Below are 27,253 nucleotides of genomic sequence, written 5' to 3' on the forward strand. Positions count from 1 at the left end.
TCTATTTAGAATGTCAGTTTGATCATTATTTTTAGTCTATATTCACAATGAATGACTAGTCTAAAATAAGGGCTGGTTTATTACAAAATGCTAAATGTTGGGGATTAAAAACACTGTCATTAAGCCCTAACCGGTTTGGAAGCCCTAACCGGTTTGGCTCAGTGGATAGAGCGTCAGCCTGCAGACTGAAAGGTCCCAGGCTCGATTCCAGTCAAGGGCATGTACATTGGTTGCGGGCATATCTCCAGTGGAGGGTGTGCAAGAGGCATCTGGTTGATGTTTCTCTCTCATCAACGTTTCTAGCTCTCTCTCTCCCTTCCTCTCTGTAAAAAATCAATAAAAAAAAAATCATTAAAATATATTAAAAAAAACACATTGCTCATTAAAATTACAGTGAGACCCAGCTGGCAGACCCAGTTGAAGTATTCTGTCAGCAAAAAATAAGCTAAAAGAATTTTCTACTGGCAAAACTCTTTCACAAATGTTGTTGATATGCTGCTAGTTAGAACCTAATGTCTTAAGGCAGAATTTTATGGCTGGAGTGGACCTTAGAAACTCCTCATTTTACAAATAGGAAACCTGGAGCTAGAAATTGAAGTTAGATTAAAAGCACCCGTTACTGTTTGGATAAAGATTCCCAAGTAAAGGAAAAAAAAAAAAAAAAAAAAAAAAAGAAAAAAAAAAAGAAACACACACACACACACAAAAGCAGGAAATGACTCCTTAGTACCTAATGCACAGCCACGCTTTTAATAGAAATGTGACCAGACTAGGAAGCTTTTAATATATCATTTCCTTTTTTGGCGAGGTTCAATGTTTTGTGGCAACACTTAATTTTTTTTTTCTGGTGAAAGTACATGTTTATTATAGGAAATATAAAACATACAAGGATGCACAAAGGAAATAAGCCATCAAAAAGTTTCGTATATTTCCTTCAGACTTTTTGGAAGGCAACAAAAATAACCAGCATTTACTTTGTAAAGGGAAGGCGATGATTACTCCTTCTTTGACACACAATCACAGGGACAGCAGAGGGTTCTGGGGGTCCCTGCAGAGAGGGTGCTGCTGCAATGAGCCTCAGAAGCCAGTTGGAAAATGGGGTGGCTCAGGGACCCAGACTACCACCTCCCTAGTCGATGATCAGGGGGCACTGACACGGGCACTGGGGAACAGGGTCTCTGCATGACCTTGATTTTCATTTAATTATTATTTTTTGTCAATCCTCACCCGAGGATATTTTTCCATTGATGTTTAGAGATTGGAAGGGAAGGGTGGAGAGACACAGAGACACGTCCATGTGAGAGAGACACATTGATTAGTTGCCTCTCCCATGGGCCCTAGGGCCAGGATGGAGCCTGCAACTGAGGTACGTGCCCTCGACTGGAATCAAACCACCACCCTTCAGTCTGTGGGCTGATGCTCTCTCCACTTGTGCCAAACGGGCTAGGGCTTGATTTTCATGTTAAAACATGAACCCACCAGAGCAGCAGCCTACGTGTGGGGTGGGGAGGGAAGGTAGAGAAATAAGCGAAGATAAAGGTCAAAGTGACTTTCCAGTCTGGCTCTGCGTGGAATCGAAACCTTTTTTCTCCACAAAGCCTCCTTACTTCCTCTTGAAATTGTGGCTGATCTTTTATTTATTTTTTAAAAATTTATTAATGAAGTTTATTGGGGTGACATTTGTTAATAAGATTATATAGGTTCCAAGTGTAGATTTCTATGATACAGGATCTGCGTCGTGTGCCCATCGCTATACCTGTGGCCCCCTTTCCCCTTGGCTGCTTCCCCGCCCCCTTCCTTCTGGTAACCACCATACTGCTGTCTGTGTCTGTGCGTTTCTGTTTTATAGCCCATGCAGAAGTGAAGTCATAGCTTTCTCTGAGGCTGATCTTGAACACTGATGGTCTGGGGTCTCTGATAGGGCTTCTCAAGAGAGACAGTACCATCTTTCATGGCCACACAACGTTCAACAACCTTGTGCAAACTGTATAGTGTGGGGTCCTCTTAGATTCCCTTTTTTAAATTTTTTATTACGCACCACATAATATACTGCATGCTATGTAATACACTTTCAGCAGGGGTAGGTCAGCATAGATAGCTGAGTAATTTTTCATCAATCGGGAAAGTGTTTCCTTAATCAGTGCTCTCTGAACTCTGTGACACATAGTGACAATTCACTTCAGAGACACCCCCCTCTCTGTCCCACAAAATCCACTGATAGCAGTAATAGCAACCCTCTCTCCTTTGCCCCGGTTAGTGAAACTGTGGATGTGCGCCGGGGGGTGGATAAGCATGCAGCCATGGTGGTGATCCAGGGGAGAATCTCGAACCACATTGTCGCAAGGTATTAAGGCCCTTAGAATCCTGAGAAGAGCCCATACCAGTTGGAGGACACCCTGGCAGCAGAAGGCACCATGATACTAACACCTAGAGGCCTTTAACAGAATGCAATAGCACAGAAGTCATGTCTTCCTACGGGGAGCCTTCAGCCACTTTAACAAACTCTCCATGATCCTCCTCAGGTGTGAACTGTTGGACTAGCAGGCGTCTTCAAACTACGGCCCGCAGGCCACATGCGGCCCGCAGAGGAGTCTGATCCGGCCCGCCAGGTTTTTTGGGCAGTGAGCGCAGCTGAGGTGTTACAGTAGGAATTAGTTCATATAGTCCGGCCCTCCAGCTCTCTGAGGGACCGTGATCTGGCCCCCACTTTAAAAAGTTTGAGGACCCCTGGACTAAGGCGACTGCTCAAGCTAAGTCCTGATGTCACACTATGACATCCAACCTTTGTTTGGTGACTGCTCAGGTAGCACCGATGACCTCCCAAGTATTAAGGAATTTTGCTCTTTGACAGTCAATTTTATCCCACTTAACTCAACCAGAGGGTGTTGAGAAAAGCTGAAAATGTCTGGTTCAAACATCTCTTGTCACCACCACGGAGAAGCCATATTAGCTGGCTAGCTGAGCCATTTTAAGTTGTTACGTTGGCAATGATGTGACCTATAAGCATTAAGCACCAGAGAACATCGGCGGGGCTGTGGAGCTCACTCTGTGTTGAGTAGACATCAAGGGGTTTACATCCCCACACTGAGCCCTGGCATTCTAGACTCTGCAAATGCTACTTTGTAGCCTGGAAGAAGTAAGCAAGTGGGGAAGAAGGAAAGGCTTTAAGATTTCTTCAACAGACATGTTCACACTAAGAAAATAAGGTGAATATTCGGGGTTTAAACTAGTCCCTGAATAGCCTTAGTTATACCCCAGAGGGAAATGGGGTGAATGAGAACTTTTTTTTTCCAAGGACTCAAGTTCACGTCCTCTGAAAGCTACTGGTGGTCAAATAAAATGAGAACTCAACGTTATAGTAGCAACTTCTCACTGGCACCAGCGCAAGGCGGTAGTGATTCTCAAGTTTAATATATTACATACAATACTAGAAAAATAAGCTAAACTCTTAAGGCACGCCCATTACTATTAAAAGGGTTGAGCTTTGCTACTCCAGCCATAGGCTTTTGACAGAACTTTCTGGAAAAAGGCCCACAAAGGCACAACAAAGAGGTATACTAAGGACAGGTAGCTGCTACCATGTGCCACGGGTACTTCAGTAGTAACAATCCTGAAAGAGCATGGAACCCGGAGATCCCAGGGAAAAACTGCTTTAGGCATTTGTAACAGAAACAAGTACAAGTGACAAGAGTGACCTCCCTCACCGCATTATTCGCTGGTGGGTATTCCATTTCCCCCCTTTCCTTTTGCTGTTTACATGCTATTATTGCAAACAGGGCGAGAAAAGGCCGTTTTCTCTGGGAGGCTTTTAGAAAACAGACAGACGAGGGATGCTATACCCCTGCATCCGTGCTCCGTGGCTGGAAACCCTCCCTCCGAAGGCTGCCCATGTCAAAGCGAGGAGAGACCTCACAGCGTACAACCAAAGTGTCATCCTTGATGAAGGTTCTCTGTCGTAGGGCTTCTAGATGCATGAAAGTCACGTAGCCGAAGCCTTTCGGGTTCCGCGGGATCGTGGGTCTCTGGAAGGCAAGCAGCTCCGGCTTGGCATCCATGATCTCCTCATGGTTTTGCCTGATAGGCGCTTCGGACTGATCGAGAATCGTGAGGCGGATGGTACCCTGGAAGGGCCAGGGGAGGTGGCTGTCGTACTCCCCTTGCATCGTGTGGACGAAGAGGGAGATGTAGTTGGCGCAGCGCTGGGCAGTGGGTAACTGCAGGTGCAGGCGCATGCAGAGTTTGTATCCGGGTTTGCCTGTGTAGAAGCCAGGGCTGTGAATGACCACGGGTTTCTCCTCCTCTTGGGATTTCAAGTGCATCCCGAAGTTGCCAATCTTCCAGATGTAAATCCCGTTGCACTGCTGTGCTTCTATTTCGGCAACCTTGTCCTCCAGGGTTCGAATGGTTCGCTTCAGCTCGCTCACATACGTGCTCTGAGTTTCCATCTTCGCAGTCAGCTCCCGGATCTGATGGTCTTGTCGGACGAGGCGGCCCTCCAGCTGTTGAATGATTTCTTGGAAGTTGTAGACCTCTGGGTTACACCCAGAGAGGACTCGAGGCAGGGATGCAGGCTCGTATCGCTGCGGCGCGGGAACCACGGCCAGGTTTAAGCTCTGAACGGCCTGGGCCAGCATCCTCATGTGTGACTGGGTATTCTCCTGGAGGTGGCGTGCCAAGTGAATCCTCTGCATCTAAAAAAACCAAGCACAAGCCTTAGGCTGGCGATGGACACTGGGGGCTGGGGAAGGGGCCTGGCCACGCCAAATAAAAGGTTTTAAGTGACGTCACCATTTCTCTCAATCCCCTACAACCTTCTTTGTCTCCATATTCTCGATCCTATTGTTACTGGCCAGGGTCTGAGCCTGGGATGGGTCTGGCGGTAGTGTGTGGGCTCCTGATTTTGTGTAGGGAAAATTTCACAACATGAGTCCAGGTGGCATTTGAGAGGATGTTTATTCAAGCTGGGTCCAGTAAGGTAGAAGCAACAGGGGAGAAAAAGTCAGAGAAGAGGGGGTTTTAGAGATGGGTTCAGGAGGGTAGCCTGGGTAGAGCTGCTGCTGCCCACCGGTTCTCTGGTTGCAAGTCTCATGGGGACCCTTAAGAGTTTAGGAGAAAAACAGCAAAGATACAAGGTGTGGGGAAGCAACCTGAGAGAGCCCAGATGGAGCTGCTTAGGCTGAGAAATTAAAGTCACAGTGACTGAGTAAGCTCACCGGGCAGTCAGAGAAAATGGGGGCCCGATGACAGGGTCAAGAGGTAAGCCTGGGACGAGCTGCCATTGCCCACCGCTTGCCTGGTGCAAGTCTTGTGGGAGTCCCTTGAAGCTTAGGAGCTGCACGCCTGTGGAAGAAGTTGGGGAAGGGAGAGGTATGGGCGTGCTCCTGGGAGGGAAAGCCTGCCACATCCTTTGTCTTGAGATTTTTATTTAATCTCTCTTTGGCCAATGGAATCCTAGGGGAGGTCTTTGGAAGGACTGAACAGATTATTCATTAGCTCTTCAGATGTGTCCCTCAATATGTTGATTCACCAAAATGTGTGTGTATTTTCTGGTTAGTTTTATGAATGTATTGAAGAGGGATTGGGACCAAGGCCAGCCTAGAATTTGTAAACCGTTTGCTCCTAAGTACCCTTGGTTAAGAAAGAAAACCTTGCCAGGTACCTCCATTTTCACTAATATTCTCCACTGTACTACATAACTGAATTTTCTTGATCTATATTCAAGAGTCAAAAGTAAAAAAAGAAACACCTTACCTTTTCATTGCAACCAAAAGAACTGAAAGTGCATGGAATTGGGGCTGTAGGACAGTCCAGGTCAAAATGATTAGGCATCTGAAAACCAAAGCAGAAGTTGAAAAATGTTCTTCACTGCATATCATGTTCTAGTTTGATAAGGTCACACTTGAAATAAAGGTTTACATTTCACATGAACAAAATCATGTATTATCTGTGGCCACCTCTGCATCACAATGGCAGAGTTGATTAGCTGCAACAGAAACCAGGTAGCCCACAAAGATTAAAATAATGTTTACTTCCAAAAGTCACAGAGAAAAGGAAATACCAACATCATATACCACCCCCCAAATCACTCAAAAGGCAATTCAAGAAAATGAATTTGTTCCTGTTGCTGGGAACTGGAACGCGATAGTGGGTGGCATTTTAAAGAAAAAACACCTTCTTGTTGTCAACCTCAACTGCAAACTTCACCAGGACTCTCACTGAGGCCCAGGCCATTTAATAGGAACCAGCTAACAGTGCACATTAAAGCCCGGACTGTACCCGGTACTTTCCCCACGACTGCCTGTCACAAATCTTACCCTTTGTTTTTTTTCTTTTTCTTTTTTTAATGTATTTTATTGATTTGTTACAGAGAGGAAGGGAGAGAGAGAGAGAGAGAGAGAGAGAGAGAGAGAGAGAGAGAGAGAGCTAGAAACATCGATGAGAGAGAAACATTGACCAGCTAGCTGCCTCCTGCACACCCCCCCACCGGGGATGTGCCAGCAACCAAGGTACATGCCCTTGACTGGAAACGAACCTGGGACCTTTCAGTCCACAGGCTGACGCTCTATCTAATAAGCCAAACCGGTTTCGGCAAATCTTACCCTTTGTTAACCTGGGCACGTTTTGGTTACAATGGGAGAACTCAGATATTAGCAAGTATTTCATAAGCACATTCATAAAAGTTCCAAAGAATGTGTCAGCTTTTGATTGGGGGATTCTAAAAACACCTTTTAAGGTAAGATCCATTATGGAGAATCATATTTGCAACTGGTGACCAAATTCCCTTTAGAAATTTAGGTTAGCTACAGTCATAGATATTTCAAGCGGAGTTTGTATTAGAGACACTTTAACTCCATCTTTCAATTTTGCATCATCCAGAACAGCAGACAGCAAAATTTCTTATAAAGGGTCTTATAATATTTTCAGCTTTGTAGGATCTATGGTCTCTGTCCCAAGCACTCACCTCTGTCACTGACTGAGAATACCAGTCACAGATGACGTGCAGACACTTGGCATGGGTGTGTGCCAATACAACTCATTTCTCAAAGCAGGCAGCGGGCCAGATGGGGCTGGCAGGCTGCTTTGCTGACCCCTTATCTAGAATTTCTACTTTCTTGCTAAAGATCAGTGGCAGGTCAGTGGCACAACCAGGGTCAAAACCTAGGTTTTCTGTTAACCACGGATTTTTTCCTACATTAAGTTTTATTTTTGCTGGGTTTCAGATGTGCTGCATGGTTTCCTTTAATATTATAGCAGAGCAAAAAGAAAAACTAGGGAGGTGAGGTTTCATAAGCAAAACAAAGTCTAACACCTTGACATGAAGACTGTTGGGAAAAAACCATGGGACTCTGTTTAGACAAATGGAAAAGTTTAGTGGAGTGACAGGTTTTGCTTGCTTCTAATTAGTAAGGTAATCAATTATGCTCTTTGGGTTTGCAGATTTCATGGGTGTATAAATAGTGACTAATATTCAAATTGTGTGGGTAAATTCTCCAAATGTCAGAAGTTAGCAATCAGATGGAATTTTCCTATATCTATTAATGATGTAAATGCAGTTTTCTACTGTCACTGCTGCTGCCACGGCAGACCCATCAGTGGTCTATAGGACAATTAATCAGAGGGGTACAGATCCTGGGAGTCTCAGAATCTCCCAATGTGTCCCAGGGGCCATGGGGACAAGTAATGCTCTACCACTGGACAGACCTGCTCTCCTCTATCTCATGGTTCTTTTGGCTAGTTTCTGGAAACCTATGACCCTATTTCAGAGATCGTAATAATCTGGCCACTCAGTGTTTCCTATATAATAAAAGGCTAATATGCAAACTGTCCCCTTGACCAGGAGTTCGACCAGCAGGTAGGCCAGCCAACCGCCCATGTCCCCTCCCACTGGCCAGGCTGGCTGGACCCACCCATGCATAAATTCATGCACTGGGCCTCATATATATATATATATATGAGGCCCAGTGCATATATATAAACCCATAATAATCTGCATTTAGAGATCATAATAATCTGGCCACTCAGTGTATTTAAGATATGTGTTTTTTCCTTTAAATGGGAATTTTGATTATTTGTATCTTAAAATTACCTGATTTTGTATAGAACTTGTATAAATATACATAAACATGGAGATTATATTAATGACTTTAAGTACTTAGAGAGAGCTGAGCATTTGTTTTTCTAAAATAATCATATTTATTAATTTTGAGAAAATTTTTCATAGTTCTAACACTTCTTCAACCTGTATTCACTTTGCCATATTGATTTAATTAAAAACCAAACTCACTCCTTTAATCTATTACGGAAATATTAATTCATGAAAATAAATCATTATACCTGTTCTCTGATGAGTATGGTACTGCAGTATTCACAGATGACATTTGCTAAAGGACAGCTCTGGTCATGCATCTAAATTTTAATAGAAAAATATAAGAGAAACATTTTTATACAAGTAAATTTTCACTATAAATAAAGGACATCAATGTATGTTAAATAAAAATGTGAGAATAACATGGAAAGGTTGTTTTCTCTCCCTCTGCCAGTATAGTAAGTAATGAGATACATCTTGCATTTCAGCACTTTAAAAAGAATACAGCACACAAAAGGGAACATTTGAAATCACTTCTTTTAACCAGAGGCAGAGATTCAGTGACTAGTTTGGACATCACTGGCCAATACTATATCTAATTCTATCTCTTAGGGGGTGAGAGAACAGAGCACTATTAGGGCAGATTCTCACAGGCCCTGGAAGGATGTGCTTTCATATTACAGCCATTTAATTTAGGAAAACATCAATTTGTTCTAGTGATGCCTCAGCTTTCTTCCCATTTTTAGGAAGTCAACTGATGTTTTTTGAATATCTCATCAACTTAATGAGTATAACATGCTTGATTGCATAAGAAAGTAGGGAAAATTACCAAGAAAAAACTTACAGTAGAACCTCGGTTCTCGAACTTAATTAGTTCCAGAAGGAATTTGTTTGAAAACCAAATCATTTTTTCCCATTAGAAATAATGTAAATTGAATTAATCTTTTCCAGACCCCCAGATGGTTCCATTTTAATCTTTCTTACATCCAATACATGCCTAATGTACTGTTTAATCCATAAATACACTGCTTTTCTTAAATCTATGGAACAATCCCTACTAGTCTTAAAGGAATCACTTTTAGCATTGGGTCCAGGATGTCTTTCAGGTCAGCATGCAGCATCTATGCTGGTTCAGTTTTTCTTCCTTTATAATTGACTGTGATTATTGTTTCTTTCACACCCTTAGCAACATTAGCACTCTTAATAAGAACTCTTTATGTTTTAAAGTTGTGCTAATTGTTGATTTCTGCCAGCAAAAGCAGTCTCTCCTCTGTTGCCTAGAAGACACTTTCTGTCATTCTGAGGGATCGGCATGAAAGTGTTGTCAGGTTGGAAACTCAAGTTTGGTTTCACATCCCAGACAATTTTTCTGTGAACAACTTGGTCAAGAACCCAACTGTTTTGAGATGAGAGATGTTTGAGAAATAAGATTTGACTGTGTAAGAAATAAAGTTTAAGGAAGTATGTGAATAGTTATATGAAAAAAAACTGCTCTATCATCATGATGTTGTCAGGTGCCATGAAGTTTTTTTTTATTTATTTTTTTAATTTATTTAAAAAAATACATTTTATTGATTTTTTACAGAGAGGAAGGGAGAGGGATAGAGAGTTAGAAACATTGATGAGAGAGAAATATTGATCAGCTGCCTCCTGCACACTCCCTACCTGGGATGTGCCTGCAACCAAGGTACATGACCTTGACGGGAATTGAATCTGGGACCCTTCAGTGCACAGGCCTATTCACTGAGCCAAACTGGTTAGTGCTGAATTTTTTTTTTTTTTTAATGATAACATTTTAATTGAAGTGTAACATATTCCCAGAAAAGTGAATTCATTATATGTGCATAGCTCAGTGATTTATCACCAAAAAACACACGTTGTGAGATTTAATTTAATTGATTCTCCATAAAAGTTTTAAGATCCCATTAAGAGTAAAGCCTTATTCTTACACAGTCATCATTCTACTTGTTTGTCTCTTATCCAAGACTGGTCATTAAAATATCACATAAAAAAGTAGATCAGCTTGTCTTTCCTGGAAGGCTTTGTTACCTGCAGATCTACTATGGTGGTGAGTGGTATAAACAATGTTTTCGAAGGAAGATATACAGCCTGACCAGCGTGGCTCAGTGGTTGAGCACTGACCTGTGAACCTGGAGATCATGGTTTGATTCCCTGTCAGGGCACATGCTGGGATTGCGGGCTTCATCCCCAGTAGGGGGCATGTAGGAGGCAGCTGATCAATGATTCTCTCCCATCAATGATGTTTCTGTCTCTCTCCCTCTCACTTCTTCTCTAAAATTAATAAAAATTATTTTTAAAAATGATTAAAGATATACAAATATAAACCCTACATTTGGTCACTATAATGGTTTACTGAGCTTTCTTTCTTAAAAATCAATCTTCCCACAACTGATAATACAGACTCAGAAATGGAATAATATCCTCATCTACCGTGAAGTGCTTAACTGTACATAAAAACAAATTAAGAAGTGAAATTAAGAAATCCAAGTAGTACATGCCTCTTTATCTTCAAATGCCATTGACATAGCGCAGTTCTTACAAGAAACCTGTCTTCTTGGACACTCCTGGAGAATGTGAGTGTTAAGTTGGCACTTCTGTAACGGACAGTTGCATTGAAGACAATTTGTAAGAGCAAACTCACAATGCACTTGATGATCCTGTAATAAGGAAAAAAAAGAATTGATCAGCATCTGCTAATCTTTAAGAAATCTCCTAAATATAATCTCTTCTGAGGATATGCTTAATCTCTTTCAAAACAGCTACTCCTTCACAAGGAGCTAAGTTAAAAAGGGCAGGTTACAAATATGTTTTAAACACTTAATTTCGAACAGATCATAAACGATATTTAATTTCTCAGAAAACCACCAAGCTAAAAATGAATTTATTTAATTTAAAAGCAAATATTTTTACCTGATTATTTCAGTTCATCTCAGGTTATAGAAAGACTTCATTTAGTTAATAATAAAACACACAATTCGGAAAAAAAGAGAAGTAGGAGGGTACTAAGATGATGGCTATGAGACTTGCTGCTTATTTCAAAATGAGAAAAATAGCCCTGGCTGGGTGACTCGGTTGGTTGGAGCATCGCCCCATACAACAAAAGGTTGAGGTTTGATTTCCTAGTCAGGGCACATATCTAGGTTGCAGGTTCGATCCCCTAGTGGAGCACATACAGGAGCCAACCAATCAATGTTTCTCTCTCACATTGATGTGTGTGTGTGTGTGTGTGTGTGTGTCCTTCTATCCTAGGGTGAGGATTAAAAACAAAAAGATCGAAATAAGTGAAGTTATGGGATTGAAATGTGACACTTATATTTAAAATGCTCTTCAGTATTATAGTTAATAATGTTCACGCCAAAACTTAAAGAATATTGATTTTTTTTATTATCATTTGGCAATGCCAGAGAAAATGGAATAAGGAATTTTTGCTTTCTACTTATATCAAACTAGAGGCCTGATGCACAAAATTCATGCAAGGGGCTTGGCCCTTGCATCCTCAGTAGCTTCCCTCAGCCTGCGCAGCCCCAGTTTCGTCCAAAAGGACGTCTGAAAGGTCGTTCGGCTGTCCAATCTAATTAGCATATTATACTTTTATTAATATACTAGATGAGGAAAGGGTTGGTACCTTACTAAGCAATTAATTATATGCTAGGCGCCAACAGTACACTGATGGACACAGCTAAGTCTCTATTCTCTGGGAACTGCCTTGCCTATTTGCTAATAAGGCCAAGAAATAACTTTAATACCTCAAGATGCCGCAGTTCCATCTTGTGCATACAACCTTCATTTGGACACCTCACCATCAGAGAAAGAATTTCTCGTTTTGCAAAATTGTCAGGAAAGAGTTGAGTTTCCAGCAGTATTTCATTATCAATAGGACATTTGTGACCTGCATCCCTAAAGAAACAAATAAGATACATACATTTAATAGATTTAAACAAATATTAACATAAAAAAATACAAACAACTTTTACAGGTTTTAACTCACCACATATACATTCTCCATTTACTATTTCCTATGGAAAATAATTTAACACATTATATTTCATAATATTACTTTCCCTCCACCCAAATAAAAAACCAACACCTGTCCTTTTATGGACAGTTCATGAACTGTTCTTTTATGCAATGAATACAATTAGTACCATATTGGTGACCAATAAAAAACTATGGGCTTTTATTTTTAAATTTATTTTTATTTTAAATAATATTTTTATTGATTTCATAGAGGAAAGGAGAGGGAAAGAGAGATAGAAATATCAATGATGAGAGAGAATCATTGATCTGCTTCCTGCATGCCCCCTACTGGGGACTAAGCCTGCAACTCAAGCATATGCCCTTGACTGGAATTGAACCTGAGACCCTTCCCTCCACAGGCCGATACTCTACCAATTAAGCCAAACCAGTTAGGGCCAAAAAAAACTATGGGATTTTAGACTGTGGGATAGATTTCAACACAGAGAGAGAGAGAGACAGAGAGAGACAGAGAGAGAAATTAACTGAATAAAGTCCTATTTTGATTGTCCTTAAATGAAGTCAAGTTAAGGATGGGGATTTTGCAGTCTGGCAGGACTGTGTTCTGTCAGCAGCTACACAACATGCTAGTGAGATAAACTAAATATGCTGCTCGTAATACCAATAACACTTCAATAGCTCATGGACAACCAAAGTTTTCCTTTGTTTTTATGTCTAGGGGACTATTTAGTAGCGAATTAAAGGACCTCTTTCCTCCTTCCCAGTGGTTTCCTAGTGGTGACTTCATTTATGACGGGAAAAACCATCCCCAGAAAATTCCATTGTCTGTCTCTTCCCTTTAACTTTTTGGGGTGTCTAAATCTTCACTCACAAAATGTGGCAGGTCAGGTAGACTACTGAACCATTAATCAATCACTCAAACCATTTGCTGAGCAACTCCTGTGTGTAAGCCACAGTGGAAATTACCTAGGTAAAAAACGGGTCTACAGTCAAACGCCTTAGAACTAATAAAGGTGAGAAAGACAGCCAATCTTTAACGAGGGTTCTGTCAGAATAATGTTCTTAGTACAGTCAAATCTCTTATGAGAAGCATAGGACACTGTAAACAAATTTATTGACATATATACCCAAGATCTAAGTTATGGATGTCAAAGAGGAAATAAAAAACAAACTTACAAAGTAAACTGGAAACCATTATCCACAGCAAATGGAACTGGATTAACATGTATTTTGATTTCCTGGATGATTATAACGGATGAGAAAGTTTGAAGCCATTCTCTTAAGAACATTAGACTCAAAGTAAGCGGTCATTTCTAGCTGAGAGAGAGGTAGGAAAAGAAAGCCTCAGACTTCCTTTTGTGGGTTTTACTTCCTTGTAAGACCACTGTCCATTACTTTCGTGAACATCTTGCTATTAAAAAACTGCTAAAGATGATCTTCCTGGGCATGTGACACTTAATAAAATATTCCACATCTCTCTATCTACAAAAAGTCAGGGATCCATAATATGGTACATATGACCTATGAAGACTAAATCATGAAGAAACAGAAAATCTGAGCAGAAAACGAGTATACAGAGTAAATCAGTAATCACCTCCCAAAAAAACTACATCCCTCCCAACCTTCCAACCAACAAAAGTCCAGGGGCAGATGGCTTCACTGGTGAATTCCACCAAACGTTTAAAGGAAAATTAATACCCATTGTTCCTAAACTCTTCCAAAAAAATGGAAAAGGAAAGAACACTTCCAAACTCATTTTATTATACTAAACCCAGGCAAGGACACCATGAGAAAAAAGTCAATTTAAAAGTTGAAAGAAAAATCTGCAAGAATAGTAAGTAACCAGCTTTACCTACTTACAAATCATTTCACCAGTATAACTAGATGCTTATTTATTGAAGAACACAAAATCCTCACACTACTTCTTTAGTCACCTATAATATTCCCATCTACTTCTGAATTAAGTACGGTAAAAAACGTATTTACTTCTTGGGAGATGAACTTGAGTCATCCGTGGAGCTCCCACATACCTTCATTCAGTTAAAGCAACCATGGCACTGAGTATGCTTCCGGGTGTCAGGCACTACTTCCGGCACATAGGAAATATCCAGAAATAAAATTGCTCTCACCCCCTGCTCTCAAGGAGCTTATTTCTAACTGGATAAGAGAGGGTGGGAGTGTGGGGGGCGACAGAGGGGAGGCATGCTGTGGTATGAACAGGACAGCCAGGGCGCCTAAGAGAGGTGAGGTCTGAGCCACACTGGAGGAGTGAAAGATGCTAGTTAGAGAGAATGTTCCCCAGAGAGAACAGCAAAAGCCGGTTCCCAAGGCAGGAGCGTGCTTGGCATGTTGCAGCAACAGCAGAGCGACTTGGCGGAAGGAGAGAATAGTGGACAGGAAGTCAGAAAGTGGATTAGGGACCTAAGAACAGGGCCTAGCACGCAGATGACTTGCTGCAATGTTCTGAGCAGAGATGACCAGGTTCCCTCTGGCTGCTACCCCGAGGACGGGCTGGAAGGCAAGGGCTTTGAGAAGCAGGCCTGCGACTGAGCTGATGGGGATTCAGAGCAGGGTGGCAGCAGTGGAGGCAGCGAGAAGGGACTGAATTTTGGATATATCGTAAAGGTAGAGGCATCGACTGATACTTTCTTTAAAAATACTGGTTATTTTACTTTTGTTCATAGGTATCAGATAACAGACAGAATTTAATGTGGCTAAAGCCATCACTGATCGATTATAGAGTCAGCATTCTTTGTATGGTTGAGCTGATCATACTCTACTATCATTTAAGGTGTACTTATTTTATGTTATTTCCTTTTAAAAAATATTTTTATTGATTTCAGAGAGGAAGGGAGAGATAGAAACAACAATGATGAGAGAGAATCATTGATCGGCTGCCTCCTGCACACCCCTCACCGGGGATCAAGTCGGCAACCCAGGCCATGTGCCCTTGACCGGAATCGAACCTGGGACCCTTCAGTCTGCAGGCTGACGCTCTATCCACTGACCCAAACTGGCCAGCACTTATATTATTTTCTTAAAGCATAGAGAACTTATTTACCTGGGGATCAGAGGAGGGTAGAAGACCGACACTGCCTTTCACACCACAGTAGGAACTAGGGTAAGAATGCCGATGTCTCAAGCTTCTGGCCCAGTGATCTCCCTCCTCGAGTAGGTGTGTACATATAAGACTACTCTGGGGATGCCCGGGTCCTGTGGACTATCGCTCTCCGTATTTGGTTCTGTCAGAGGACGCACTTCTGTCTTATGCTCACGTACCTTATGGACTTGGTGATGCAGGCTTTGCAGAACCTGTGGCCGCATGGTGTCTGCACTGGTTCCCGTAACGCCATCAGGCAGATGGGGCACTCGTACTTGCTTTCCAGGGGCGGGTCAAACTCCACGTCGTAGCCCTGGATCTCTTCCATCAGAGAGCTGGAGAGATTCCCTGCGCTGGCAGCGGCGCCCACGCTGTCCTCCTTGGCCGCAGCGCCGCAGGAGCTGGCCATGGCCGCGCAGCAGTCGCTCTCAGACTGGCTGGAAGCGCAGCTGGTCTCACAGTTTAGCAGACTCATAGTAACGAGCTTATCAATCACTCTGTAAAAATCGCGAGGAAAAAAAAATGCCTTAGCGTGCATACAGATACACAGTAGCTTATGGAGGCAGGTCACCTCTTTGTTGATATAGAAAAGCTGCATTCATGTTATGTATGGAAAACTTTACAAGTTTTGGGAGCTTTACTTCATGACTATAGTATCTACAATAAGTTAGGGAGTTCAAGATCTAGTAGGTAGATAGAATGTAATGTTAAAAGAAGACATGACCTCCATTGCAATGCTTAGCTATCTCACAATTTTGTTTCAATTCTGTTTCGGGACTGAAGTCAGGAATTTGCTTTTCATATCCTTAGTACTCAGCACACGATCTTTCACATAATATGTGTTCATTAAGCATCTGCTGAAGAACTTAATTATCCTGCTGAAGTTCCCTCAAGTATCCTGAGCTGAAGGGAACAGTAGGACCAGCAGGCAGTGCAAGGAAGAGCAATGTACAAGGGATTAGATCAGGGGTGGGGAATGTCTGGCCCGCAGGCTGAAATTATTTGGTCTGGCTCTGCCAAGGCAACTGTAGGCGGGACTCGAAATGCAATATATCTAGGAGCTTCTTTCATTGCAACAGGAAGTTACGTTAAGTGAATTATATTAAGCGAATGACGTTATAAATATCCAGATGGCCCTCAGCGGAAAAAAAGGTTCCCCACCCCTGACTTACGATGATCATGTGCAAGTATTAGGTGTGTGATTTGGTGCAATGTAACCATTTGGATTTTGGTTTCTTCTTCAAGATCTAAAATTCCATGAGTACTTCCCTAATGTCCAGTGAGGAGATTTCTATTGTGTAGAAAGAACAGAATTGAAAAAGTACAAGTGTATGTCCTTCTGCCTTCAGGCCTATCAAGTGACGATGTTTCATTCATCACCTGACAGGAAAAACAAGCGATCTTTCCTTCGTCTGTGGAAAACTACTGGCTTCGTGGGTAGGTGGGCTGCCTTCAAACTCTACATCCTATGACATTATTGAGTGAGAAACGAATTCACGGCCTATTGACCAGGTCTCTGCAGTAGACTGTGGAAAATTCCCAATAGGTGCCAGATACGGTTCTAGAAACGGAACGCAAGCTTTGGTTCAATATAGTGAACAACCATCCCCCCCGGTGGGTTGCGAAAGCAATCCTCTTTGTTTTGGCCACCACGGGTGTCTTTTTCTTCTGCTCCAAATGATTTTGCGTCCAGTCTGGGGAGCACCTACAAAGGCTGAGGCCCTGTTCTGGCTTGGCGGGGCAGGATGACCAAGTGGTGAATGACTGAGAGGAACCAAGTGCCCGTATGTAGAAGCACTTAGCACTGTGCCTAGAAGTAAGGACAAGTCACTGTGACGTGCGGCTCTCTCGAGTAATTTGATGCAGTGATTTCACTGCCCCCTCCCCTTCAGCAAAATGGAAACCCTGGAGCTTAAAAAGGGGAAGTAACTTGTTGAGGACTATTCAACTAATCAATAACAGAGCTGGGATGAGAACCCAGGTTTACCTGACCCCAGAGGCTGTGCACTTTGTACCTACCATGTTTGCCTCTTGGAGCTGCGACAGATTTGTCTATAAAGCTGCATTTAAAATTTCTCTTTATTTTCATTACACTGACCCCAGCTTCTACAAAACATGACTTGTCTAGCGTTATCACGCTGGGTTGAAAGAATTTCAAAGAATCAATAGAGAAAAAAAACTGGCATTTTATTTTACCTTTGACATATTATTTTCGAAAAGTTAAAAATAGCCGCCAGGCCCTGGCCGGTGTGGCTCAGTTGGTTGGAGTGTTGTCCTGTACACCAAAGGGTCGTGGATTCAATTCTGGGTCAGGGCATATACCTAGGTTGTAAGTTTGGTATGGTTCCTGGTCTGGGCGAATACAGGAGGCAACCAATTGATATGTCTCTCTCTCTCTCTCTCTCTCATTCTCTCCCTCCCTCCCTCTAAATATCAATAAACATATTCTTTTTTTAAAATATATTTTATTGATTTCTTACAGAGAGGAAGGGAGAGGGACAGAGAGCCAGAAACGTCGATGAGAGAGAAACATCGACCAGCTGCCTCTTGCACACCCCCTACCGGGGATGTGCCCGCAACCAATGTACATGCCCTTGACTGGAATCGAATCTGGGACCTTTCAGTCCGCAGACCGACGCTCTACCATTGAGCCAAACTGGTTTCGGCAATAAACATATTCTTGAGAGAGGGTTAAAACAAAAAATAAAAACTCCCAAAGTCTTGTTATAGCTAATGCGGATTCCGAGGGAAGACTTGGTACAGGCTGAGAGGCAGCAAGGGATGGCAAGATAGTGGCAAACACAGAACCAGTCATGTGCTTGTGGTCCAGGATGGGGCAGAAGGCCCTGATTATACCCTCCAAACCTGAGGATGTGTGACAGTTATGCTACACTTAGGGCTTATCGCCTTTGCTGTTTTTCTTCCCATATACATTCTTGTGCGCAGTTACCAAGGTAAATCTCCTAGAAATAGAATTATTAGGTGAAAGGGTATCTAACTTTCTAAGGCAACCAACTGATGTCCCGTTATCCAATATGTATCAAAGGCTTTATAATTCCCACTCTCCAAAAAATTGAGAGAGACCATTATACATACCCTTGACAAGTCTAGATATTTTTATCTTACTTTTAAAGTAAGATCACTTTGAGAAATTAGTATTTGTTGCTTAGTTGTACATCAAATCACAGAGCTAGTCAGAAGAAAAAAGCAACTTACTTTTTCTGCCCAACTGTTCAGTTTCAATTCAGTTTACTGGGTAGTCTATATATTGCCCTCTTGCAGTGCAGTTCGAAAGAGTTGAAGGTATTTTGATTTAAAGAGAACTTTTATAGCAAATGTGTTATTAAGAAAACCTGCCAATCAGTCACAATTCCTTAAAATGAATTCCACTGTAGGAATGCAGTGTTAAAACATGAAAGCGGGCACTCTAAAAATCTAGATGTATTTGATTTTCACATTGTTTTTCATACTTTAAGAAGTAACACAGAGGCGAAACCGGTTTGGCTCAGTGGATAGAGCATCGGTCTGCAGACTGAAAGGTCCCAGATTAGATTCTGGTCAAGGGCATGTACCTTGCTTGCGGGCACATGCCCAGTAGGAGGTGTACAAGAGGCAGCTGATCGATGATTCTCTCTCATCGATGTTTCTAACTCTCTATCCCTCCCTCATCTCTGTAAAAAATAAATAAAATAAAAAAAAGAAGTAGCGCAGAAGCTCTATATCCTCCAAAAAAATTTTTTTTCCAAACAGTCACACCCTATGCCTGCAGTATATAGACCGACATAATTGTACTGCAAAGAAAAAGTTAAGCTAAAATAGTATTTTGAGTGCCATTTGGTATGTATGTTTACTCTTTCTTTCTAGCAAGTTAAAACATTTCCCCCTTTATTTTACAGACTGGGATGGCATACTGACTTAAGGGAAAAGTCACTTTCCTAATTACAATCACTATTTTAATTAGCATCGAGGGAAGAATAAAAAGAGCTTTGAATCCACTATAGACGTGAGTGGAACATGATCCGACACCCATGCGGAAAACATGCTCTTTTAGTTCTTTTTACTTCATACAGTGCCACGGATATCCACCTCCTGAGCGGCTCCCAAAGCGGGCTTTGGCTTTGCACAAGCTCTGAAAGATGACAGGGGTGGGGGCGCATTCTAGTAGAGCCAGAGCAATCATTCCAGGAGAACTCTCCTGGTGTCTTGTGTTTCTTTATCTTCCAAACTTCATATTCCACCTATTAGTGTCTGGGAGTATATTATATAATAGTGGCCCTTTGCACGAAATTCGTGCACATTAAAAGGGAATTAGAGGAGATATGTTAATATTGCCATTTGCCCTTTCTCTATAATAGAAGTGTCAGAGATGAAAGAAAATCAGTAAAATGAAAATCTCCCTCCTGCCAGAGTCTGGCGTGTGCTGCGGGATGCAGAGTCAAGTCCCTGCCCACCCATGTGTGCCTCAATATCGCATGAGACCCAGACCGGGCAGGCCCAATCACAGCGAGCCCCAGGTCCCCCGTCAAGCCTCATCAGGTGGGGGGTGCAGCCTCAGGTCCCCTGGCCCAGCCTCAGGTGTCTTCCTCCCCTCCCTCCCCCCAGGGTGAGGGCAGGAGTGTGTGATGACCATTTGCATATTAGCTCTTTATTATATAGGATTATAATCCAAAGAGAATACTAACTGTTAAATGTTTTGGGGGGTGGGGAGTACGGTGATACACAAAAACTGTTTCCTTAAGATCAACAGGTGCCAATGAGAGAAATGTCTAAGCTGGAGAAATCAACAGGTCGTACTGTGAACTGGTCAATTTTAAGTCAGCAGAAATTCATTCATGGCTAAACATATGACTCATCAAGTAAAACCACGTAAAACAAACGGATCACGTATTGCAGAGATGTACACCCGAAATCGACATAATCTTACCAACCGGTGTCATCCCAATACATTTCATTTAAACTGTTTTTTTTTTTAAAGAAAAAGAAATGCCTTTGATCTGCTGCTAGCTTTAGGAAACACTAGGCGGGCACTGCTTTCCTAACTCCTTACAAATCTCTTCTTAAAATGCAGAGACCCGCAGATGCAAATGCTGACCAAATAAGTCAACAATCTTGATTTTGAATACAGATTCAAGGGGCAGTCCCCTCCCTCACTCGGCACTGTTTGTTCACACAGTTTCTTTCAAAATCCCAGGGGCCAAAAATGGATCGGCACCTTGATCACACAAAAGACCCCCCCAAGTGGCAATCCTGAAATACCTACCGCCAACTGTATACATTCAGCCTGTGCAGGCTGAAGCTCGGATCGTCACCTGGGCACCCAGGGCCTGACCTTCCTGTCTCCCAGGCGTGAGGGAGTCCTCACCCCGCCCCCAACGTCAAGTCAGAAAAGCCCCTCCGCCTTCCCCGGTAATGGCAGGGGCACGGATCCAGCGCCAGGGGCCAGGTGCGAGGGGCCCACACATCGCCTTTCTCCGCGGGTTTCTCCGGCTCCTTTGGCTGCGGAGCAAGACGGTCAGAGGCGTGCAGTCCCCGGGAAGAGAGAGAAGAAACGCGCGGACACGGGGCATCCGAGCTGCCGGCGACAGGTGCTTTCTGTGCGCCCTCACCTCCAGCCTAGTGCCCATCTCCCAGCCCGGCTCCCACCTCCCAGCCCGGCTCCCACCTCCCAGATCGGCTCCTCCCGGCCCAGATCCCTCCCCCGGGCCCGGCTCCCACCCTCCGGCCCGGCTCCCACCCCTCAGCCCGGCGCCCACCCCCCGGCCCAGATCCCACCCCCCGGCCCGGCGCCCACCCCCCGGCCCAGATCCCACCCCCCGGCCCGGCGCCCACCCCCGGGCCCGGCTCCGCTCCAGCGGGGACCCACCGGGAGGGGCTGCGCCGCGGCGGGGACGGCGGCCGGGCCGCGGGGCGGGGAGGGAGGAAGACTCGTGTCACCCGAACCCCCTTTTTTTTTTTTTTTTTTAACTTGCTGCCCGGGCCCCCAAACGCGTTCACCGGAGAACCCAAAACAGCCTCCCCAGGACAGTGACAGCGAGAGGGGCCCGTGGGAACGGAAGGGATTTTTTGTTAAGTCGTACGGGCTCGGAGGGCCGGGAAAATCCAGGGGCGATCGCCTCTGCCGGGAAGGGGCGGGGAGGCGCGGGGGGCGCGGGGCTCCCGCCCGGGCGCCGGGGCGCCGGGAAGGGGGTCCCCGCGGGGCCTGGGGAGCTGAGCGGAGGGTCCCCAACTGGAGGGAGCGCGAAGGGACAGGGAGGGGGAGGCGCCCCAACTTCGGGGGAGCGAAGGGGCGGGACGCGTCCCCTAAGGGACAGGGGAGGCGTCCCCCATCTCGGGGGAGCGGAGGGACCGGGGAGGCTCCCCAGCCCTCGGGGGCGAGAGGAGAGGGAGGCCGCGGCGGCCGGGGGCCGTGGACGGAGACTCACCGTGGCTTTGGTGCTCTGGCCGCCGCCTCCTCCGCCCGCGCCGACCTGCTCAGCCACGGCGGCAGGAAGGAGCGGACACCGCGCTCCGCGCCCGGGCGGCCCGGACGCCGACCTCCCGGCCCGGAGGCCGTGTCTCCCGCGTCCTCCGCGGACCGCCGGGAGCCGAAAACCCAGCTGCGGATGCCCCTACTTCCGCCTTCTCTGCCGGGCCGGGAGCTGGGGAGGGGAGGGAGCGGGGGCGGGGAGGAGCGGCCGCGCTGGGGCGCCCCCTGGCTGCGGTCCTCCATCGCTGCGGGCTGCTGGCTGCGGCGCATGCGCGGACTGGGTCCAGCTGTCAACCCCGAGCTGGGGCTGGGCCAGCTGTCAAACCTGGAGCTGGGGCTGACCCAGCTGTCAAACCTGGAGCTGGGGCTGGGCCAGCTGTCAACCCTGGAGCTGGGGCCGGGCTTCTCTCCCAGAACTACGGCGGCGGCGATGAGACCTGCCCCAGGAACGGTGAGCGATCTGGTGAGCAGCCAGATTGCCACCGCAGTAGCAATCCAAACGATTTTTATAGCCTCCCTTATCCAATCAGGAGAGACCCCTACCTGGGCTAGGTCACTTGACCTTCAAGAATTCTTAAATCCCTCCCAGACTCCACCTCCCTTGCCAAGAAAGTTTTGGTGATTGGTAGAATCCTCTGTTATCACCTGGTCCTCCTTCAACCAGCCCAAGCAAGCAAGCTTCTATATTAAACATTTCCCCCCTCCTCTGGAACGGCTGCCAACTATGTACCTACCGCCCTTTTTCCAGTCAGTGTCACCAGAAAGCTATTTTGAATTCCCTGTGTACTGGATGCAGATCTCTGAGGAATGTAGCAGGCACTTTTCAGGGGAGGCACACAGAATTTCCACCCACCTCTGCAAATGCGGCTCTTGAAAGAAGTGTTGCAGGGTGGTGACTTTTAGGTGCACATATTCTAAAACCAGAGTGCTTTGTTAAAATCTAGCTTTCTCCCCTTTATAAATTATAATCTACGCAATATGACTTCCTTTTTTTTCATTTCATTTTAAAATAGGTAGTACCTATCTCACAGGTTTGTTGGAAAGGTGAGATTAGCTAGCTAGTAATGTAAGTACACTGTTTATAACTATCTAGGTGAGCAATTTTCAACCAGTGTGCTGCAAGAATTTTTAAAACATTCAATACCTGACTATTTAGCTTGGGGCACTTGACCCCCTTTCCCTTAGATTATCAAATTTAAAAAAAAATGACAATAGCCAACACAACAGACATCTAGTGTGAATGAATAAAAATGATACCTATTTTTGGTCAGATTGGCAAAAAAATATAATCTATTTTAATTTAGGTGTGCAGTAGAATATTAGTAATTAGTTTATGTGTGCTATGAAGTGAAAAGGTTGAAAATCGCTGATCTGTGATATAATATGTGACAACAATACTGTATTTCCTGCTTTTTAGTTGCCAATGTTCATAGCAAATGCTTATGTTATTAAGATAACCTGTCACAGGTTCTCAGACTCCATCTGCCCTCCCCCTTTTTCTTAAAGACATATTTTGGAATACTTAAGACATAAAAAGAAGTACACACACACAACACACACACACACACACACACACACACACACACACACACACACACCTGTGTGCTTGCCACCCAGCTCAAGAAATAAAACATCAGTAGAATTGCCAGCCCCTAAGGATCCCCACCACTGCTTTATTAAACTAAATCACTGGCTGAAACCAGTTTGGCTCAGTGGATAGAGCGTCAACCTGCAGTCCGAAAGGTCCCAGGTTTGATTCCTGTCAAGGGCATGTACCTTGGTTGCGGGCACATCCCCAGTAGGGGGTGTGCAAGAGGCAGCTGATTGATGGTTCTCTCTCATCAATGTTTCTAACTCTCTATCCCTCTCTCTTCCTTTCTGTAAAACATCAATAAAATATATTTAAAAAACAAAAACAAAAAACTAAATCACTTATGGGATGACGAAGAGAACGTTCTATGAAATTGAGAGATGGAGCAAAGGAAGAGCAAGGGAGTTAGACTTCCCTCCTCTGGTCAGCATGAACTCTGGATCAAGTTATTTAACCATCATGGGCTTCCGCTTCCTAAATCAGAAATGCAGGGATAATGTTGACCTCCCAGGCTGTTGTCAGAACTCACTCAGAAAAATGTACAGGAGGCACTGTTGCTTCGGCCACAGCTTCGCAAAATTGAGGAAATCAAGGACTTCCCTTGCACAGCTAGGCTAAAGAACGCCAAATCTGTCAAGATCAAGAAAAATAGGGATAATGTGAAGTTCAAAGTCCGATGCAGCTGATACCCTTATACCGTAGTCATCTCTGACAAAGAAGCTGAAGCAGTCCCTGGCCCTGGGTTTGGCAGTGAAGGAGCTGAAATGAGCCTGACAGGCTGATCTGTATTGAAATGTTAAACATTAAAAAAAAAAAAAATTGGGATCACTAAAGTCAGCCTACTTGCACTGGACTCACTTGAGCGGAAACAAATGTCTGTTGTTTTAAGCCACTGAGATGTTGGGGTTGTCTTTTTCTCAGTATAACCCACCCTATCCTATGCACAGTACCTCCTGGAAGTCTTTTCTGATAGTCCAAACCCCTATTGGATTAGGAATCAGAAAACCAAAGTGTTATGCCTGGCTCTGCCTCATACCTAAATTGGACCTGGTCAGGGAATCTTCATCTATAAAGGTGGAATAGAATCTACCCTCTCCCCTTTTTTTTCAGAGCTGTGATAAGTTCTAATGAGATCGTGCATGTGATAATGCTTTTCACTCTAGGGCACGGTCTCCAGATGGAGGGAACTCAATGCTCTGATTAGAGGCATTACTGGATATGTACAGCAGCCACAATGCCCAGGTTTTCTGAAATGCTGCTAATTTAAAATATTTTGCTTGGCTCTCCTTCTATAAGTACCTCAAAGTATACAAAAATACCATCACATTTCAGGATTGCTGTTTTTAGTTTGTTTGTTTACTTTTACATTTTATTTGAGAAGTGAAAAAAGATACATTCTGCAGACTATTGCAGGTGAGGGTGGGCAAGTGACAAATTCTTTCCCCAAACATTTGGCAATCAGGCAGGTGTTTAATTATAAATAAGAGTTAAATTATAAAGTGAAAACATAGCTCATTCGTTCTGAACACCTACTGGACAATCGTGATGTGAGTGTGGCAGACAGCCTCGAAGATGTATTTATGTCCCGTGAGATTCCCTTCACAGTGAAGAGGGTGAAGATGACAGAGTGTGACTTCCTAGGCCAGACTGACTTCAGGGTTCCAAAGGAACCTCATCAGGAATTCTCAGTTGCTAAGGGAGGATTTCTTGGACAGCAAGGAGAGATTCAGGAAGAAATATTCTAAGTGACTGCATCTTATTTCATTCAGAAAACAAACTCAAGACAAAACAACTTTTTTTTTTTTTAAATACTTGTATTGATTTCAGAGAAGAAGGGAGAAGGCGAGAGCGATAGAAACATCAATGCCTCCTGCAAGCCACCTATGGAGGATCCAGCCTGAAGCCCTCAACCAGCCCACAGCCCACAGCCCACAACCCAGAGCCCACAGCTCACAGCCCGCAACCAACCCTCAATCAGTCCGCAACTCAGGCAAGTGACCTTGACCAGAATCAAACCTGGGACCCTTCAGTCTGCAGGCTGACACTCTCTTCACTGAGCCAAACTGGGTAGGGTAAGACAAACAAGTTTTCTATCTTTCCTTCCATCAAACTAACACACTCTCTTTCTTTCTCTCCGTCTCTCTCATTCTTTCTTTCATATGAACATTCATCCATTTGCTTATCCACTCATCTATAATATTATGTTTATTTCAGAGTTAAAATTCACAAATAAGATTGTTTTCCTGATGCATACTATTAGATTGACTTTTGACTGAAAACTGATGGAAAGTGAATCTGATTGGTTGAATTGGTTTGTCAATGAGGACTGGCCTGGTTAATTAGATTACATAGTAGGTTTCCCTCCATAAATTGAATGAGAATTGAATGATCTATCTGTGTAGCTCCAAACTTTTGTCAAAAATATGTAAAGCCTTTGTAAAATATACACCATGGTAGAGTTACATCCCTCGCAATTATTTGAACTTATAAACTATTTCTAGATGCCAACCTAAATGTATGCACTGGAATATATCATCTTACAAGAGCACCTTAAAGTCAGAGTCTTTCTCACACCAGACCCTGGAAGAGCAGGAAAGTAACTAAACCATTTGATCAAGATAAAGACCAGGAAAGTTCATCAGAAGAGGCATTAGCGATGACGGAGCCTAGAAAAAGGTCAAAGCTAACCAGCATGGCATTTCCCACATGCATTCTGCAGGGAGGAGGATGTGCCCTGCCTTGAAATGTCCCGCTTGTTGTCCAGGAGTTTTGGAGATCACTTGATGCCTTGAACTTTTGACTTGCGAAAGCAGTTACCTATTGAAGGAATGCACACGTATTAACAGTGGCCAAAGGAAACCAAAGAAGCATGTGAAGGAATGTTGCCCAGGAGAGGATTCTGGCCTTGGAATAGGTTTCAAGTACAGTAAGTTTCAAGGTAGCCTCCGCCATTTGCCATTTCTTCCTCCTTCCCATCCCACACCACCAAAATAAGGGGAAGATCTCAGAGAGCCGAGGAGGGAGGAGGGATGACCAGTGAAGGGTGTGTGTGGAGAGCGGAGTGGGGTAGGGCAGGAAAGAGGGAAGGCTTGAGCTGCGTGGTGGGAAGAACAGGAGACAGATTTCCAGTGTTTCTGATTTGCATTTACAATGTAATTTCCCCAAAAGGCAATTGAATGAATAACATTAGTTTCCTTGAATTGCCAGAAAAGTAGTTGAAAGAATGTCTCTGATACAACAGTATTCCTTTCATTACTTGTGTCTTTTCACTGCAATATGAGTCAAAGTCTTTTGCAGGGCACACTTGGAAACTAGTCTCCATATCTAACACTGTTTTTTATACAATAGAAGATATGTGTTTTGTTTGGAACAACTAAATAAAAATGCTTTGGGGAGAATATACAATTATTTTATAGATTGGGAACAGCCAACAATGAGACAGTGCAGTTTATTACAATGACAAATTAAGTAAATTAAAATCTGCTTCACTATAAGAGGAAATAGAAAGGGTGTGTGTGTGTGTGTGTGTGTGTGTGTGTGTGTGTGAATGCTATTATATTTTTTGGAGGTTTTTTTTTTTTATCACATAGAGTAGGTCACATTCCAAGTTCCTCTGAAGTCTTTGCCCAAATTTGCATTTTTCCTATGGCGTTGTTAATACATTGTTATTGTTAAGAACAAATTAATTTTCAGTTTCTGTATTTCATCTACCCCAAACATCATACTTTCATCCCAATTTCTGCCAGAACGGGAGATATTTCTTCCTAGATTTTCTAAGTAGAATATTGCTTGGATGAATAACATGAAACTGACCGCTTCCTTATAACAAAGTACATTTCTGTTTTGAATGGTAGTTTGTATTTAACCACTTTCCTGAAGGAGATTCTGTAGGGGATACAACGTATCATGCTAAGTTAATAATGATCTTTGAAGATTTAACGCATGTACCCTGGAAGATTTGTAAAATGGCTTTCTGAGGGTGGTGGTGGGGTGTCTTCTTACAGAATCTATTAA

General features: G+C 43.7%; 1 protein-coding gene across 4 annotated transcripts; it reads right to left on the reverse strand.

The window, feature by feature from the left end:
- Positions 1–3,736: 3,736 nt before the first annotated feature.
- TRAF6 (TNF receptor associated factor 6) lies at positions 3,737–21,812 on the reverse strand. Of its 4 annotated transcripts, none has more exons than XM_036426289.2 (7): positions 21,609–21,812; positions 15,362–15,680; positions 11,854–12,004; positions 10,606–10,764; positions 8,335–8,406; positions 5,752–5,829; positions 3,737–4,691 (listed from the first exon to the last, which is right to left on the reverse strand). In XM_036426289.2, the coding sequence occupies exons 2-7, from the start codon at positions 15,655–15,657 to the stop codon at positions 3,834–3,836; spliced, it is 1,614 nt and encodes a 537-aa protein (XP_036282182.1). In that variant the 5' UTR covers positions 15,658–15,680; positions 21,609–21,812; the 3' UTR covers positions 3,737–3,833. The 4 variants fall into 4 exon arrangements, with proteins under 4 accessions (XP_036282182.1, XP_045433920.1, XP_036282183.1 ...); XM_045577964.1 differs by having other exon boundaries at positions 15,362–15,679; positions 21,605–21,812; XM_036426290.2 differs by lacking the exon at positions 21,609–21,812 and adding an exon at positions 17,379–17,520 and having other exon boundaries at positions 15,362–15,679.
- Between the last annotated feature and the right edge of the window lie 5,441 nt (positions 21,813–27,253).

Source organism: Pipistrellus kuhlii, unplaced genomic scaffold (genome assembly GCF_014108245.1).
Source record: "Pipistrellus kuhlii isolate mPipKuh1 unplaced genomic scaffold, mPipKuh1.p scaffold_m20_p_9, whole genome shotgun sequence".
Taxonomy (NCBI): Eukaryota; Metazoa; Chordata; class Mammalia; order Chiroptera; family Vespertilionidae; genus Pipistrellus; species Pipistrellus kuhlii.

Coding starts and splice junctions, on each gene's coding strand:
- TRAF6 (XM_036426289.2), bottom strand. CDS start 15,657: ATGAGTCTGCTAAACTGTGAGACCAGCTGCGCTTCCAGCCAGTCTGAG. Junction 12,005..15,361: donor TGCATCACCAAGTCCATAAG/GTACGTGAGCAT, acceptor TTGTTTCTTTAG/GGATGCAGGTCACAAATGTC. Junction 10,765..11,853: donor TGGAACTGCGGCATCTTGAG/GTATTAAAGTTA, acceptor TCCTTATTACAG/GATCATCAAGTGCATTGTGA.